Source organism: Lacerta agilis, chromosome 8 (genome assembly GCF_009819535.1).
Source record: "Lacerta agilis isolate rLacAgi1 chromosome 8, rLacAgi1.pri, whole genome shotgun sequence".
Classification (NCBI taxonomy): Eukaryota; Metazoa; Chordata; class Lepidosauria; order Squamata; family Lacertidae; genus Lacerta; species Lacerta agilis.
In genome coordinates, this window is record NC_046319.1 from 13,520,330 (window position 1) to 13,538,313 (window position 17,984).

The 17,984-nt window shown below is 42.3% G+C and overlaps 1 protein-coding gene and 1 long non-coding RNA gene across 2 annotated transcripts; both read right to left on the reverse strand.

Moving 5' to 3' along the window:
* Positions 1-3,151: 3,151 nt before the first annotated feature.
* LOC117050571 lies at positions 3,152-6,193 on the reverse strand. Its single transcript, XR_004427106.1, has 3 exons — positions 6,034-6,193; positions 4,546-4,597; positions 3,152-3,511 (listed from the first exon to the last, which is right to left on the reverse strand). It is a non-coding gene; the product is annotated as an uncharacterized LOC117050571 (long non-coding RNA).
* A 218-nt stretch (positions 6,194-6,411) lies between these two features.
* CENPS (centromere protein S) lies at positions 6,412-15,731 on the reverse strand. The gene is made up of 5 exons (XM_033156223.1): positions 15,600-15,731; positions 14,840-14,963; positions 13,751-13,784; positions 8,510-8,576; positions 6,412-6,877 (listed from the first exon to the last, which is right to left on the reverse strand). The coding sequence occupies exons 1-5, from the start codon at positions 15,642-15,644 to the stop codon at positions 6,719-6,721; spliced, it is 429 nt and encodes a 142-aa protein (XP_033012114.1). The 5' UTR covers positions 15,645-15,731; the 3' UTR covers positions 6,412-6,718.
* Between the last annotated feature and the right edge of the window lie 2,253 nt (positions 15,732-17,984).

Below are 17,984 nucleotides of genomic sequence, written 5' to 3' on the forward strand. Positions count from 1 at the left end.
GTGCCTCATTTGTACGAGATACCCAGTCGGCGAGGCCAGAAAGGAAAGCAAGCAGCTCACTTCTTTTTATGTCTGTCTGTGCCTGTGAATACTTGCAAATGAAGCAGAGGTGTATTAGGCATTATTGCGGAAATACAGAATGGCAGGAATAGCTGGGAGAAGCACAAATTGAATAGTTTTACAAACACACAGAGAGCATCAACTGCTTTGGGCAAGATTAACACAGTTAAAATGAATTCGGTTTAAAATGCAGAATATATGTTTCAGGTCTGCGGAGCCTTTGGCCCTCCAGATATTGCCGAACTACAGCTCCCATCAGTCCTAACAAGTATGGCCAATGGCCATGGGAGTTGTATTTCAACAACTGGAGGGACAAAGGTTCTCCACACATGATTTAGTTGAATGAGTGCTAGATTAAATACGTAACAACAAGGGAAGCTGCATTCTATTGAGACAGACCACTGGATCCATCTAGCTCTGTGGAATTTCCTCTGACCAGTTCTCAAAGGTCTCATGTAGAGATTTTTCCTAGACCTGCTGGAGACTGGACCAGAGACCTAGCACGCACAAAGCATGCACTCTGCCACTGAGCCTCATTGTCCCATTTTCATGTGGGCTCTTTACCTACCTAGTGGGTTGAGTGTTGTATTTTGTGAGTCAGGATGTGCCATGGCAAGGGGGCAGGTTGAAGAGGGAAGGTATCCTTCACCCTAAAGATGTTTCAAAATGTGTTACTGTACTGTTTTCATTGGGGCAAGGATTTCATTTATTGCAGTTGTATTTTCTGAGTTTCATTGTTATAGATACACATTGCCTTTGTTATTCTGTAAACTGCTTAGAAACAGTCATAAGTAGTAAGCAGTATATATATTAAATAAACCAGGCATTTGTCTTCAAGAAGAGCAGAAATGACAGAGAAGAATGATGATCTCCTATACTGATTTATGTCCAGTTGACTGGATGTCTTTTTTCTGCCTCACAACTGAAAGGGGGAGAATTCCTTTTACGTCTTAATTTTCCAAGTCTTCAGTGAAATTGCAAACAAAATAAATTTTCTAAAAGTAATTTTTTTGTGTACTTCCTTTTTAAGGGTAATTCCACTCTGATCTTCTACTTCATTCAAAAGCTCTCATTAAAAATAACGACAAAGGCGATCAGCTAATAAACTATCAGGCTGCCACGTTGTAGCTCATCCAATAATTTGGATGAAAAATATCTTTTTAATGATCAATTTTATGAACTGTTTCTTGGATCTTTTTCAAGAGAGTGTATAGTAAATCAAGCACTCAAGAGTTGAAAACTCTTAAAACTGCTTCTTTAATGACCATTTTGAAAACCCCATAGCAGCATTCAATTATATTGATAAATGGGGGTCTTCAGATTTTCTGTATTATTTAAAGCCGAGACATATACAATGGAGATCTGAGGCAGAGTTCATCAATAATACCTCAGCCAGCTCTGCTCTGCATGCGCTTTGTTCTTTCCCATCAGTAAGCACAGTTTAAATTTTACACGTCTGCATTCTTCTGAGTTTTTAGCAATTCTCATATATGGTATTTTATTCAAGCAAGTCCTACTCAGAGTAGACCCAGTGAAATTAATGAACCTAAGTTAGTGGGTCTGATCTTGGTAGGACTAGCATTGGATACAATTTTTATGTTTCCACAACACTGTCAGTAATCTTGTTAAAACCAAATGTTTGGAAGCTCCATTTTTGTTTAAAAGTATTGGAAACAGAGATCTGTACAGAGGTTTCATTGTACAATGCCCCAAATTGCAACACATTTATGGTGCACAGTAAAAAGGTAAACAGGTTCCTGCAATCAGAGGGGTTTACTCGAGTCCTTGGTTGGAGATTTTTAAGCAGAGGTTGGATTGCCATCTGTCATGGATACTTTAGCTGAGATTCCTGCATTGCAGAGGGTCGAGCTGGATGACCCTTGGGGTCCCTTCCAACTCTACAATTCTATTCGATATGGCTTAGTCCCACTGCATTTCCTACAAATTGCAGCTGAGGCTTTACTTCTGTAAAAGAACTGTAATGTTGTGCAAGTGACCAAGAACCGTCCAGCAGATCGGCTGGAAGGGCGTGATCCCTCTGGATGCCAACATACACCACTTTCTCTGAAGACCTACTGATTTCAGTAGGGCTTCCTTCCAAGTAAATGGGTGGTTTTGAACCACACAGTGATTTGGGATAATACAAACTCAGGCTATCTACTGATTAATTTAAATGGTACCTAAATTCTCCAATCAATTTATTTTCCCTCTCTGTGCTGCTTTGCAGTGTCTGTTTTGGACTGTAGACTCCTTGGGAGGAAAGACCTACCATAGTTTTCAGTGTATAAGACTAGGTTTTCAAACCAAAAATTTAGGTTTAAAATTGGGGCGTCTTATACACGGGTAGTGCTGAGGGGTGTTTTCTTAATTTGGAGTCCCCCAAAATAGGGGCGTCTTATACACAGAAAAATATTTCATTTTGTGACGTACCATGTTCTTTAAACTGTGTGCCAGCCATGTACAACTTCAGAGTAAACAGGCATGGGTTGTACTTTTAATAAAACTAAAGCTAAGAGGAAAGACCAGTTCAAATACTGTACTCTTTTTCCAAGTCACAGAACGGAACAGAAAAAAATAAAACAAAATCACCCAATACCCCCTCCCAAAGCCACGCCAAAAATTAAAATCTGCCTCCCTTTCCTGCCAATTAACAAACTAATACCTTCTTACATGGGAGCAAGCCTCACTGAACTCAATAGGACCTGCTTCTGAGTAGCCATTTACAGGATTGCTCTGTCAAGCTTTCATTGATTATTCTATGATTAAAGCTTGCTCACATAATGGATGGAAGGCGAAGTAATTCCTGGCTGTGTTTTATATCAGTTGACTCCTAATTCTCAGCTTACCTTACTGTCTTTCCACACAAGTCCTTCTGGAACAGGAAGCGTAGCAGGTGTGGGACAGGAGTAGATCACCACCAGCAGAAACAGGCAGCGCATGAGGTGCGCAAGGAGTGCCATCTGGTTCAGTTCTGCCAGGAGCTACTTGCTTGCAAGTTATATTCTGTACCTTTCCCCCCCCCCTTTTTTAGGGGAGGGGGTGCACACTTAATTTTTTTTAGTCAAAGAACCCCCTCCTCCTTGCAACCACCACTACCCCTTCCCCCTCCCATCTCCTTCTAAACACAAGCAATGACGCACAAACCAGGGAGCAATTAAGTCCCAAAATTGTGCGTCTTGTTTGATTTTAACCCTTAATTAGAGCCTCTGGGTGCCAATCCCATTAGAGTACATTTACTGTTAATTTAAGCCACATATGCATTTTTCACTTGCTAAAAACAACAACCCAACCAAACCTCATTTCCTTGCCATTATTCCCATAATGATTAGGCCACTTTGAGCACAAAAATAGGGTGATTTAGCAACAAATGACTCACGATGGTGCGTTTAGTGGAGGGAGAAATGCCTTCTGAGAATAATCGAGAAATCTGCTGCAACAGCCTCAGGATATACTTGGAAAGAACAGAAATTTCACGTCTATGAATACATCTCCAACACCAGCAGAACTAAGTTTGGGAGTGATGCTTAAAATCTCCAGACTGCAAAACAGGATCCCAAGGAGCAATTCAATGGCATTAAGGGGCAATTCAATTGGAGGCAGTTAAGCTTATTGGCCAGTAAAGCGAGATGAGAGCCGAAACCCGAGTTGTCCGCGACTGGACCTAATGGTCAGGGGTCCCTTTACCCTTTAAGCTTATTGGGGCTGCCTGTTCTCCTTCCCTCCAGATAACTTTAAAAGCTGCCTTGTCAGAGGTATGAGCCTTCTAGCACAAGCTGAAGTGTCTTGTACTCAAGTCAGGGTCTTTGCCTTGGGCCCATGCCCCTGTGAGGAGAGAACTCATTCCTCCAAAGAGACTGTGGAAAGGAATTTTCTTAAATATCCCACATAGGAAAACGGCATCATAGACAATCTGGATCTCCTATGGAATCTGTTGCCCCATGCCTCCAAAAAATTAGATTTGATCAAATTTCTTAAGAGTGAAAAGAAAGAAGCAGAGTCTAAAAGCTATGGGAGATATTGCTGCTTGGGAGTATGCTGCTGCTGTACTCAATGAAAAAGCCACTTTCCAGAGGGAAGGCACAGGGCTAGTACTCAGCAGCCATTTCTGATATTTTGAACCACAAGGAGTTTGCAATGAATTGTACTGTTTGAGGAATTGGGGTTGTTTTTTTTTTGCCGTATTTATGTTGTTGTGCTTCTGACATTATAGTGATTGTAATATTTGCTCATTTTTAATGCCTTTGTGATAACTGTGTGCCACTTTGAGCTCAGCTTCATTGTGGAAAAGTGAAATACAAATGCTAAATCAAGCCAAAATCAATAAGGGGTGTGTGTGGAACCAACTCCTTCTAGGTTAATCACTACATTACAAGCAAAGAAGTTCAGGGCAGAACTAGGAAATGGATTCTGGACAAAGGTGGGGGGAAACTCAACTTCTGGCTCCCTTTGTTTTATTTCACTATCTTTATTGGATTTTTATCCTACCCTTATTCCCGAAGGAGCAGGTGGGATTCACAAAGATATTTGTTGGTAGAAGCTAGGAGGCAAGGCTGTCAAGTGGCAACATGAAAGATGTCTATAAAATTATACATGATCCTTCTTCCTTCTTAGAATACCGTATTTTTCGCTCCATAAGACGCACTTTTTTCCTCCTAAAAATTAAGGGGAAATATCTGTGCGTCTTATGGAGCGAATGGTGGTCCCTGGAGCCGAATTGCCCAGTGGCCAAAAGCAGATAGTGCTTTTTTATTTTACAAAGAGAAAAAGGGGTGTTGAAAGGACCACACTCAGCAGCTGAGCAGCAAGAGATTGGGAGAGAGATAAGAGTCCCGGCTCCCTTTCACCCCCGCCCTCCATTGTTGAATGTGCTGCAGAGGGAGGTTGTTTGTTTCCCCAGCGACATGTGACTGGCTGATTAGATTATCTGTCTGGAAACTGTAGAAATGGCTCCCTTTCCTTCAGAAACTACAGAAATGTGAGTTGAACCCCATAAAAATGGGGCTTTTCCTCTTTGCTTTTCTCCCTTTGCAAAAGGAGCTTTGCTTTCCTCCCTTTGCAAAAAAGCTACAAAACTTTTAGCTGATCATCAAAAAAACAGGGCTTTTCTCTTTGCAAAAAAGCTGCAAAACGTTTTGCTGATCCTCAAAAAAACAGAGCTTTTAGAGGAGGAAAACCAGAAAAAAAATTTTTTCTCTTGTTTCCTCCTCTAAAAACGAGGTGCGCCCTATGGTCCGGTGCGCCCTATGGAGCGAAAAATACGGCACTAAATACCTTCCTCTTATAATACTAAACTTCAATGGGTGATACAAAGATTGACTGGCAGTAGGTTCAGGGCAGTCTAAAGAAAATGCTTCTTCACACAACTGATAATTTATGAATGTCACTATCACAAGAAGTGGTGACAGCCCTAGCTTAAGTTTCAAAAGAGGCATCGACACACACATGAAAGGAGGGCATGCCTATCAAGGGCTACTAGTCAAGACGGCCATGCCACAGGCCTGAGCTGAAATGGCTGGTTTGATCATTATATCCCCATACCATGCAAGGTGTGTGTGTGTGTGTGTGTCTTATTGTGAACTTTGGACCCATATTGCAGGCAGTATGCCACTTTGTCAAGAGAACTGTTCCCCTGGAAACTTCACATGAAGGGTTCAAGACACAATGGTATTAGGACTTTCATCTAGCATAGGCCTCATGGATGAGAATATTTTTTTAGATAATGAAGAGAGTCAGTGAGAGAGACAAAGGTGGTTGGATCTGAAAACAGGAAAAAAATTTCACTTATGAACTGACACTTAGGAGTGTGTGCCTGCCTGCCATAGAGCATGTGGGGATATGGTTAGAGAAATGGAAATGGGTTGCTTATAATAGCCAGCTATGGACTTTTGCTGATTCTTATTATCAATCCTGTCACAAATTGGTATCTATATATTTGTTAAACAATAAAAGTGTATAGCCAGAAGGATCTCAAACCTTATTCTGTTCATGTATGCTCTGCAAAGAGCCATCCTTGCCTTGGAGAAGTTTGAGGGATGTTTTCACTCATGTAGGAGGTCTAACCTCAGGCAGCCATATGCAGACCTCCAGATTCAAAGGCAACATGTCAATCAATACCAATTGCAGGGGGATGGGGGTGGCATGAGGGTGTCCTGGAGACATCTGGTAGACCACCATCAGAAGCAGGATGCTGGACTGGGTGGACCTTTGGTGTGATGCAACACGACTCTTAATGTGTCCCAAAATTTGGAAGTAAAAGATATCTCTGGCAGGGGTGCTGCCAAGGAAAGCAAAGGGAGCAATTCATCTGCAAATCCTTAGCCACTCTGAAGTCAGGGACTGATGAAAAAGGCAGTTATTCACATTTAATTACATTTAATATGTTATGACCTATGACCTTTATACAATGCATTATGTGTTTAAGTAAAGTGAAATAGAAAACTTATCAATGTTTTCCATTTGCTTAAAATCTCTCTTTCCCAATTGTTCAAAGCATCTATTTTTCATGCCTGCTGTAAGAAATGGAACTGGCATACCAACTGCATTGTGCTTGCTTACTTACTAATGAAAACTCAAGGGCAAGCAGCAACTGAAGATCCCAATGCAATCCCAGGATCTCATTACTCTCTGTTGAAAATGATGTAGTCTTGATAAGAGAAAATTATGCCATGTTGGAATCATCACTTTCAGCCACCACATGTTCCTCCTGTTCATCAGAGGCTCTTCTCCCTTTCCGAGAGCCCGATTTCTTTTTCCTTTTCTCTTTTTCTTCCAGGCTATTCAAAGCAATTTCTTCACTCTTCTCAGTGATGTATTTCAGCTAGAAAGAAATAGTTTTTATTACTCACTTATGGGGCAAAGTATCAGCTAGTGAAAGCATTCCTCACCACAGCTTGGTGAAAAAGCACATGCTTTTCATGCAGAAGGCTGCATGTTCAGTCCCCAATAACTGCAGCTGAGCAGTCAGGTAGCAAACAGGAGACTTCTGTCCAAGACATGGGAGTGCTGTTGCCACAAGTCAGAGTAGACAATATTAAGTTAGATCAAGAGTAGGGAATCTTTTTCTGGATCTTTTGCTTATACAGTTCTCCCCTCACTCTCACACACCAATTAGAACAACACTAATAGCAACCAAGTATAAAGAAGGGGCTATTAACTAGCACAGCTGTGATCTTAGAGTGTAGAGGGGCATAACTGTCTTGCTCTTCTTGATAAGACGTTACATGCCCAATTAAGCCATACTGCAGCTGTTAGTTCAAGGACACACAAATCAGCTGCACCCTTTGCACCCCCTCAGCCTTTTCTTTGTAGCTGCATATTGCACAGAGGGGTGGAAAGGCTTGCTTAGATTACCTTAAGGCTAGCAAAAACACACAACATTTGAAATTCTACTTTCTCTGTCTCTTTCTCCCTCTCTTCTCATGCATAAACAAACCCTGGCCAGGACTAGATGCTATGGAACATACACACAGAGACAGCTACCCCTGATAACAGCAGCTTTGTACAGTATCTCCTTTTGGCAATGTGCAGCAATATAAAAGCTTTGAGATTGCCCTTACAAGTGGGGGGAAACTTGCAACATCCCACATTTTGTGTTGCTAGATGTCACTACAGGGATGGGAACCTCTGCCCCATGAACCAATCTTGGCCTGCCATGGGTTCCAACTTGACCCATCAGGCAATTTTTCAAAACCACAGCCACAAGTCAATCAGCTTACATTATTCCAATGGGTGGGTGACATCAGCCGATAGGCAGTTAAATATTCACCCACCAATACTCCACAGAGAAATGGTGTGTATGACAAAAGCAGAAGGATATAACCCTCCACTCATCAGCTGATGAGTAGGGGTTAAATCATTCTCAGTTTCCCCACCCCTTAGCTACCAGGAGAATCAGGGCTATTTTTGACAGCAGCCATTCATCTCTGCTAACATTTAGTATCAGTCCAAGGGTCCAGGAAAATTTCAGTCACCCAGGACATTCTGTTGCTGACCAGGAAGTCACCACTCTTCAAACAGAACTAGAAGGTATCACAAAGTTTTGTTACACATATCAGGGCTTCAATCAAGACCAAGGTTCTCTCCCCCTCTACAGCTGCAAAATTAATGCAATAAAAACTAAGAAGATTGAGGTATCAACAATCACTGCTGTGGTAGACGGTCATTATATGAGATTTGTGTAGAAATGCCACACACTTCACCCTTGCATTTCATGGCTACCGGTATTTTGAACCACTTACAACTACTGTTGCTCCTTAGTCCAGCATGACGAAGGGAAAAGAGAGGGGAAAAGCAGAAGACGGACATTCAAGGGTGACATTTGGGATGGAACAATAACTGAGGAAAGCAGTTTCTCCATTGGCAGCAAATATTAATTTGTTTGAAGGCACCCTTAGGAACTAACTGCAAGACTTCTGAACAACATGCCAAGAAAACAAGAGGTTCATCTCACCAAGGACTTGCTTCTTCTAGCCAAAAGCTTTACATCCTCAAGGTTGACTGTACTTCGTTTTGCATGCCTGTGTAAAGAGGGAACAAAAACAAAACAAAACAAATCAAAACACCAAATCACTAAAACACGAGCAGTTTGCAAGAGGATTTGCTAGAGCTTAAAAATGTTATCTGTAGAAGGGCTTATTTGATTGTGAAACTATGAAAAGGGCAGCCAAGGCAATGTTAACATTACTTGTTACATCTCACAGGTAAATGAAGCAGCAACCTTAGGGTCATTTTTTTTTTTTTTAGCACACCTTTAGCAATTATGCTACATCCTTGGCTTGAATTAGCAATCTTATTTTGATGCCCCTCCTCAACCAATTACTCTCCTGTTCTACTCACTGACTTTTGCTGACCCTACAGATAAACTCTGAACCACAAGTGTAGCTCTTGATTCTCGATACTGTCATCTCTCTGGGGCTGGCTCAGATATTTTTGCCACCCTAAACTGGCAGTCATCCTGTTATCACAGAGCATTCAGTCACACTATTGGTTCCAACAGGGACCCAGCCATTTTCAAATCACCACAAGAACCAATATTTATGTGCCACTTCAGGAAATTACAAATGCTCTTTGGACTGAGCTTGCCTAGGAAGCTGCCGAGTCCACCTGTATGGCTCAGGCTGCATTGATCTCCCCCTGCCACTGCTTTGTCTTCCTGCTTAACTAGTTGCTGCTATAATGCTGGTTCTTTCACCAGCTTTTTCCATAGTCACTGGGTAAAAAAGCAGCCAGGTCATACTGTGCCACACTAGTACCTTCACTGTGTTCCTTGCTTGGCCTGGGAGGAATCCTGCATCTAGTTACACGGGATGTACACAAAAGCTCATGGGAAAAGACTTGTACACCAAAAACTCCTCTCGTGTGGCTTGCATGCACAGCATTTACTCACAATGGGCCTATCCAAGGCAAAAAGCCTCATAAAACAGCGCCTGAAAAATATCGAACAGCAAAATAACCTGGCCATCATTAAGAAATTCAGTGCATGGTACATTCATCTTCCCCCCTCCTACCTGGACTCCCAGGCGGCATACCTGTCCAATTTAACTATCCAAAATATAGATGAGCTTTTACGTTGGCCAGATTAGATATGCTACCTTCCGCTGTTCTTGAAGGCCGATTCTCAAAAACACCATTCCAGAATCGACTCTGCCCCAGTGGAGTCGGTAATGTGGAAACTGTATCACATGTACTCCTGTCTTGCCCCTTATATAAAGACTTGAGGGAAGAGATCGTCATGCTGCTTATACTCGCCATTCCGGGCCGCTCGCCCGAGGACATACTGTTTTTCCTCCTGGCAGACCAGAATACCCAGACAACGGAGAAGGTAGCCAGATTTGTTGAGAGGGCCATGAAATTGAGGGCTGCCAGCTGAATAACAGTGTCCCCTCATAATTAAGATCTCATTTATTATTGTTTTAATTGTGCCGAATCCCGATTCAGCTCATTTTATTGGTTATATATGGTTTTTATCAGTATCTGTAATATGTGTCTTTTTGATGCAACGGCCTGTGGGCTATGCAAATAAATAAAGTTTGTTTGTTAATCATCCCCATCTTCCCTTTTAGCAAGTCACAAGGTAGTATCCTTCCTAGCCTGTTATACGACTTCACTCTACAGGTACAGGGTAAGCCACATTCTACAAAGCAACATCAGTGCTACAGATCATCACTGCATGTAGAAAGCAAGGGGAGAAGGTAGCACATGTAGACTGAGTTTTCTACATGCAGGGGATGTGCTTAAGAGGATTCTGTGTGCTGCCGCAGCTGTGTAATAAAACCCTGCCATCTCCCTCTCTTGTTCCACAGGAGGGACTGGGTTATAGGCAGACATATGGCTGGAACATAAATATCTGAATCTACACGCTGGCAATTTAAACTGGAAAGGCATTGGGGGGAAACCCCTGTGATTCTCCCTTTAAGGGACAAGAAGTTAGATTGAAGCACCTTTTATTCCATTTTGATTCTATGATGAAAAACAGGAAGGCTTCACTGCGACAGCATCTTATCTGTGCTTTTCAAAGCTTTTCAAAGCTTCTTGGGACTCTCAGACAAAACTCTTTGGGGATGGGCGAAGGAGGGGTTGCTTCAGCAAACCGCATATATAAAATCCAATAAAACAAAACTGGCTGAAGGTACCCCACTTGCTGCTGAAGACCAAGTGCTTTACAAGCCATTCAAGTCCTACTTGATTTACACAATCATACACTGGGTCATTATGCAAACAACTACCAAAAAATCCACTGACATTCCAGTGATCCAGAAGGATGGACACACAAGCAGGTGGCCACAAGAGCTGGAAGCTGCAAAATCTGGATGAGTAAAAAGGCCCAGAAAAATACACTGGGTTAGATGGTCTCCAAAGAGAACTAACAAATAATATTCTAGCAGCAGGACAGTTGTGAAGGAAGGCAAGGCCTAGGAGAGCAACAGCAGGTACGTCAAAGGCTAAAGTGTGGGTGGAGATGTACAAGGGCCTTGAAAGCGCTTCTGACAAGTCTGAACAAAGATAGAAAGTTAAGATAGCGTAGCAACACCTCCCAAACTCAGCCATAAAATGATGACATCAATGAAGTCCACAGCACTCTCTGCCAAAGGGATTAGTGACCTGATACTATCTGCCGACTCCAAGGCAGTGTACCAAGACTAAGCTCACTCTATTCCAAAGGCTCAGTACAAAATTAACAGCATTAATTTAATACAGCTATTGAAGTATGCATTAATACACTATGATATAGTAAATTTTGCTCTGTGCGTTTCCGCCTGCTTTGGACAAACAAAAACAAGAGGTCTGGATAGTTGCATGTCAAATTCATGCTTAGGATATTATTTAATGTAATCCCATCCACCCAGTGCTGTTTTTCTAGAAAAGGAGGTGCCAGAACTCACCATAAATGCCTCTGTTGTTCTCTTAGAATGGTGCCCACCTGAAAAGTACTGGAACCGAGTTCCGGCAAGTTCCAGCTGGGGGAAAAAGCCCTGTATCCATCCAGGTAATCTTAAGGAACCTTTTAATGAGGGTGAAAGAGGAGAGCGCAAAATATGGTCTGAAGCTCAACATAAAAAACTAAGATCATTTCCACTGGTCCCATCACCTCCTGGCAAATAGAAGGGGAAGAAATGGAGGCAGTGAGAGATTTTACTTTCTTGGGCTCCATGATCACTGCAGATGGTGACAGCAGTCACGAAATTAAAAGACGCCTGCTTCTTGGGAGGAAAGCGATGACAAACCTAGACAGCATCTTAAAAAGCAGAGACATCACCTTGCCGACAAAGGTCCGTATAGTTAAAGCTATGGTTTTCCCTGTAGTAATGTACGGAAGTGAGAGCTGGACCATAAAGAAGACTGATCGCCGAAGAATTGATGCTTTTGAATTATGGTGCTGGAGGAGACTCTTGAGAGTCCCATGGACTGCAAAAAGATCAAACTCATCCATCCTTAAAGAAATCAGCCCTGAGTGCTCACTGGAAGGACAGATCCTGAAGTTGAGGCTCCAGTACTTTGGCTACCTCATGAGAATAGAAGACTCCCTGGAAAAGACCCTGATGTTGGGAAAGATGGAGGGCACAAGAAGAAGGGGACGACAGAGGATGAGATGGTTGGACAGTGTTCTCAAAGCGACTGGCATGAGTTTGGCCAAACTGTGGTAGGCAGTGGAGGATAGGGGTGCCTGGTGTGCTCTGGTCCATGGGGTCACGAAGAGTCAGACACGACTGAACGACTGAACAACAACAACAATCTTAAGGAGCAGCAAAAGGAAGTCTGTCAGCTCAGGAGTAAGCACATTAAAAAGGAAAGATGACCCAGATGATAGTTTAAAGATGTCTGAATGTGATGATTTTGAGTCTTACCCACTATCTGTTTCTGTGACCCTCTGTTCTGGCCATAGATAGATAGATACTTTATTGTCATTGTACATAGTACAACGAAATTGAATGCCATCCCACATTGAATGCCACGCTTCCTAACTGGAAGGATACAAGCCCAGAACACTGATCGAGCAGCCTCTTCAAAGAGGTAAGCAATTCCACCAGCCACTTACTTACGAGTAGCAAACAAGTTTTCAGCTTCCGGAAGTCAAACCTTTCTATAAAACAACATAATAGCAATCACTTTAGATTGCCAACAGCTCTAATTTGACAGCCTGGAGGGGTGGGTTCTATCACATGGGAAGACATCTCACAAAACAGACTCTTCTGAAAAGCTTAAAACAAACCACCTACTCACCGGCTCATGAAGGGGCTCAATTTGCAGCCAACAAAAGGAGACCATCCAACTGTTGTGTGCTGCGTTAGGCATAACACCTGCATGCAATTACTTTAGGCAGAACACAATCCACCCACAAGGCTGCTCTTAGGAGGCAAGACTCAACACAAAGGCTTCATTATCCTCTAGGCAATTTACTATTTGTCTGTGTTGTGCAGATACATTTTTGTGCTTTGTACTGGCTTCTAGAGTGATTCCAAGACTAAAATAGGGGGTGGGGGATGAGAAGCCTGCCAAAGAATCGAGGGTACATGAGAATTATTCACATTGAAGGAACATACAGACAGTTTTTAAGCTAAGTACTCAACCATGCTTCATAAGAATGTAAGTGAGTGGGGAAGAGAAAGAAACCTTACAGGCTAGAATCAATACCCTGCATTCAGACTACAAAATAAATAAAACTATTGGCCCCAACAGAGCACAACTGCTGAAGCAATGCTGCATACTGAAGTGAACATTAGCTGGTTTCTGCGAAAAGTAGGTACAGGAAGGGAGGGAAAGATATATGGGTACTTTCAGATGGGGGCTTAATTTGCAAATGGGACATTCAGCTATTGAAAACAGGTCATTGGCAACAAGTTTGCTTGATTTTTAAACTCTTGGATAGCTCAGTTCATATAGCATAAACTAAATCTCAGGTCATGGGTTCCAGCCACACGTTGGGCAAAAAGATTCCTGCATTGCAGGAGGTTGGACTAGATGACCCTTGTAGTCCCTTCCAACTCTACAATTCTATGATAAATTCAAATTAAATGGGGCGGGGTAGAATACAGGTTAATATTTTGATGCTGACGACTTTGTGTACACTCTGAAAAACTCGCATGGATAAGCAGAACAGCACATAGCTGTCTGGAGGTACCCTCTTATCTTTTCTAGATTTCTCACCAGATTAATACGCACAATGTCTAGTTTCAAGTAGCACAATACTTACCTAGCAAACATTTCAAGGTCTTTTGCAAAGAATTCTGAAAAAACAAAGAGGGGAAATCTCAAACATTTTTTCCCTATTTAGTGTTGGAAGGCAAATGTTAAGTTTTATTATTTTAGCAAATTTCATGGCCAGTTATCTATTAATAACATATGAGGCACCTATCAGCCTAAGGAAAAGTTTCACAACAGATATCATCACCAGGTCCTCAATATCATCATAAGCACATCTTGCTAAATTCAATGGGACCTACTCCCCAGTAAGTGGGATTAAGGGTTGGGCTGCAGCTTTAGCGAGATGTCTCCCTGTTGGAGATTTGATAATCTACTGTATTGTGCTGCTAAGTATGAAACAAAGGTGCTAGCATGTTTGCAGATCAACTTCTGTGACAGCAGGGAAAGGTTGTCTGTTTGGCTGGGATTAAAACATAACAACAACCCTAAAAACAAAGTAATTTCATGGGCACAAGATGAGGATGGGAAGACACTCCAGAAAGTTAAGGGCAGGGTGTCACAAAGTGCAAGGTAGCTGAAGAGGGGAAAGTAACTATCATAATGGACTGAGAAACCTGTGCCAAGATCAGGAGCTTTGGGCAAAAAACATATTGGCCTTATGAACTAACAGGATATCATCTGGTCTTAGATAACAACTGACTTTGGCTTGGCTCCTAAAGCTGTTCAGAGACTGCTAGACTTAGTCTGGCGGTAGAAGTCCTGACTCATTCTCTCCTGTTCTGATTTCTGAGCTATCACCCATCATTTTAAATACTTTTTCAAACTTTCCTTCACCCTCAAGAGGACTAGAAAACTTACACACGCAGCCCTAGAAACAAAGAAAATGATTTTTAAAGCAACAGTTAATTTGGCTTTGTACAACAGTGTTGACATTTGCACTGTTGTTCAACAGATTTCTCAGAACTCATCTTGTGTACTCCCTCTAGTGCCAGAAAATTTAAAAAAGAAATCATTAAGTTACGGTAGTTTATTTAATTTCAGTTCTATTTTTTAAAAACAGCAGCAGCAACAGCAACAACACACGAATACTGATTGTTCCTACAGACAAATATAGATATCTGTAAAATATATGCCGTACCACACTGCCTGAAGGCGATCTCAGAAATAGCTGCTATGGTTTGTTTACTGAACTGAATTTCTTTGTCTTGTGAAACTTCTTCACAAAGGCCAGCGACCGTATAATGGCATGCAGCCTTCAACCTCTGGGGAAAAACAAAACAGAAAACTTGCACTTCATATACTTACACACTGTGGCCTGACACTTGAGAAACATTTTTTTTTTTTGCAGTCAAAAAAGCAGGTGGGATTTGGTGGGAGGGTCGCATAAACTCTGCACATCTCTACAATACGCTTGCTCTGAGATAGTAAAGACTATTTCACTGGAATCATGAATGAAAGGGCATAATAAAATAATTGATTGTAAGGGATCTTGTCCTTTTGCAATCCCTTGCTCCCCACCCACTCCCCGAGAAAACCCCCAGATCTCCCAAATACTATCCTACCAGGGGAACAGTTTATTCTATGAATTTCTTTTCTGAAAATTAAGAGCGGTGGTGGGAGAGAATCCACATAACCAGAACAGCTTTAGACATCGCAAATGCAAAACGAAAAATGACAGGACTCTAGCGTTCTCGCTCACACGCACTTTAAACTACGGAACAGCACTCTACACATGCCCCGGGGCACCCTCTCTCTTCCCTGAGGCTGGCAAAGCAACGACGCTCTGCACACGCTCTGGAACACGCGGTGCGGACTAGGGAGAGGGAGGTAGCGCGCTCTTCACTTCCGTAAAGTACCTTCCGGAGAGGCCGAACCCCGCAGCGCCCCGCACCCCATACCTGGGTGTCTGAGAGGCGCCCAACGGCCTCCGCCGCCGTCTCCATGGCAGCCCCTTTCTGAAGGCGGCGAAGAGCGAAGGTGGCGCTCGAATTTCCCGCCCAGCCCCGCCTCCTCGCGCGCTCGGGGCGGTAATGGCGGCGGCTCTGAGGTAAAACAAGAGCTGGGGCAGGGGGCGGGTCATCGTCGGGCGGCAGAGGGGAACTTACATGGCGGAAGAAAGGGGCGGGAAAGGCGGTTGTGAGGAAGGGGGGGGCATGGCTGTTGGGTGCGGGGCTCAGTGTGCTGCGGGGGACTTTTCTACCCCAAAGCGCTGGGATAGGCTTGGGGCTGGGCTGTGGGTCGCATATTTTACCGGTATTTAGCGAAGTTTTATGACAACGGGCCTACCCAGCTGTTTACAATGTTCATAGAATCACAGAGTTGGAAGAGACCACAAGGGCCATCCAGTCCAACCCCCTGCCAAGCAGCAAACACCATCAAAGCATTCCTGACAGATGGCTGTCAAGCCTCCGCTTGAGTAGCCAGCCACCTTAATTTAATTTACTTAACGAACTGCTTAATTGTAATAAAAGCTCTGAGGGGTTTGTCCTTGTTCTGCTTTTAGCAGCGGTGGGGTTTACATGCTTTTATATTGCTGTGTATATCGGCCTGGTACTCTGTGAGGGGGTAACTTTTTATAAGTGAAAATAAATAATGGTACTTTTATATTTGAAAATAAATAAAATGGATGTTCATTTATCCATTCCATGTATATCCCTCCCTTCCTCCCAAAGGAAGCCAGGGAGGCAAATCCATCATTGACAAAGTTGCATTCTCTCAGCCAATCAAAACCAAAATAGATAAACTCCTAATAAAACAACTCAAGACTTTTATGGAGAAGTAGGCAGAATATAATTTATCGAGGGATATATAAAAACAACACTGCTCCAGAATTAAAATTGGATGTCTAAGTAGATTTGTGGTGATTGCAGGTGTGGGTCATGGGGTGTGTTTTTCCCATTTTGCATAAAGGTTAACAAAAGTTTTCAATACAAAGGAAGAAATTAAAACCACCCTACAAAACACACAGAATCCATTTAAACTGCATCATTATCCATGAACTCTCAATCCTACAGTTTCCATTCTTTTGAATTATAATAGCAATAGTTGTATCTACTTGAGTCTTTGCTTAATGGCCTTATACTCTTTTTTAAAAGACTTTGCAAGACATTCTGCAAATGGGTCTCTGAAAGTCTCCCAATTACAAGTTTTAATCCACATCTGATCGTCACCGAAGCATGATCACATGCAGAATTTGCTAAATTTGTTCAAGCTATTCCTTCAACCTGCCCCCCACCAACAAATTTCAGCTCTTGCTACTATCTGAGTAATATATCCTTCCAGTAGCACCTTAGAGACCAACTACCAGTAAGTTTGTTCTTGGTATGAGCTTTTGTGTGCATGCACACTTCTTCAGATAAGTATCTGAAGAAGTATGCATGCACACGAAAGCTCATACCAAGAACAAACTTAGGCTGGTCTCTAAGGTGCTACTGGAAGGATTTTTTTATTTTTTATTTTGTTTTGACTATGGCAGACCAACATGGCTAGCTACCAGTAACTAAGTTATATATATAACTAATATATTTGTTTGTGAAATATGTATTTCATTAGCATTCTTACAAGGTCATGTGGTGTTCCAATCAGTGAAACAACATAGATTGGCATGTTTGATCCAGATAGCAACTTCATCCTTGTCTCAAAAGGGAATTGGTTGCAAATAAAAAATTTAAACTAGACTGAATTCCAGGTATTTCTATGAAATACCTCAGAAAGCCACTAGATGCCACTAATGATCTATACTGTAGTTAAAAAAAAATCAAATATCAATTTTTATAATCTATATTCCTACCTCCTCCAAGAGTTTGTTGTTTTCCAATACCTGTAGCAGTCCTCTCATTATAATCTGCCATATCACACTGATGAAGTAAATATTCTTGTTTGGAAATCAGATCACCACTTATGTTTGGGAAATGATAGCACAAGGGTGGCTAAGACTCAGGGCCATCACCAGACTTCTGAGGCAGGGCAAGGTATCTTGGTATTTCATAGATCTATAGTCCAGGTATGACTGTACCACCACCATGTATGGGAAACAATCCGAAAGATATTGTTACGAGGAGATCGTGGCATGTCTTTGAGTTATCCCCATATCCGAGCCACGCCCCAAACTTAGCTTCTGTGTGGATGTTACTTTAAGGAAAGAGAGCTTGGATGTTTGACCACAGATGTTCCTAATTAAGATCAAGCTCTCTATAAAAGGCAGGCATGTGGGATGGGAAAGAGAGCCTCATCACAGACCCAGAACTAGGGTGCTGTGAGTCTACATGCTTATGTGTCCTTGC

Coding starts and splice junctions, on each gene's coding strand:
- CENPS (XM_033156223.1), bottom strand. CDS start 15,644: ATGGAGACGGCGGCGGAGGCCGTTGGGCGCCTCTCAGACACCCAG. Junction 8,577..13,750: donor GACCTTGAAATGTTTGCTAG/GTAAGTATTGTG, acceptor CTCTTTACACAG/GCATGCAAAACGAAGTACAG. Junction 6,878..8,509: donor CTAGAAGAAGCAAGTCCTTG/GTGAGATGAACC, acceptor ATTTCTTTCTAG/CTGAAATACATCACTGAGAA.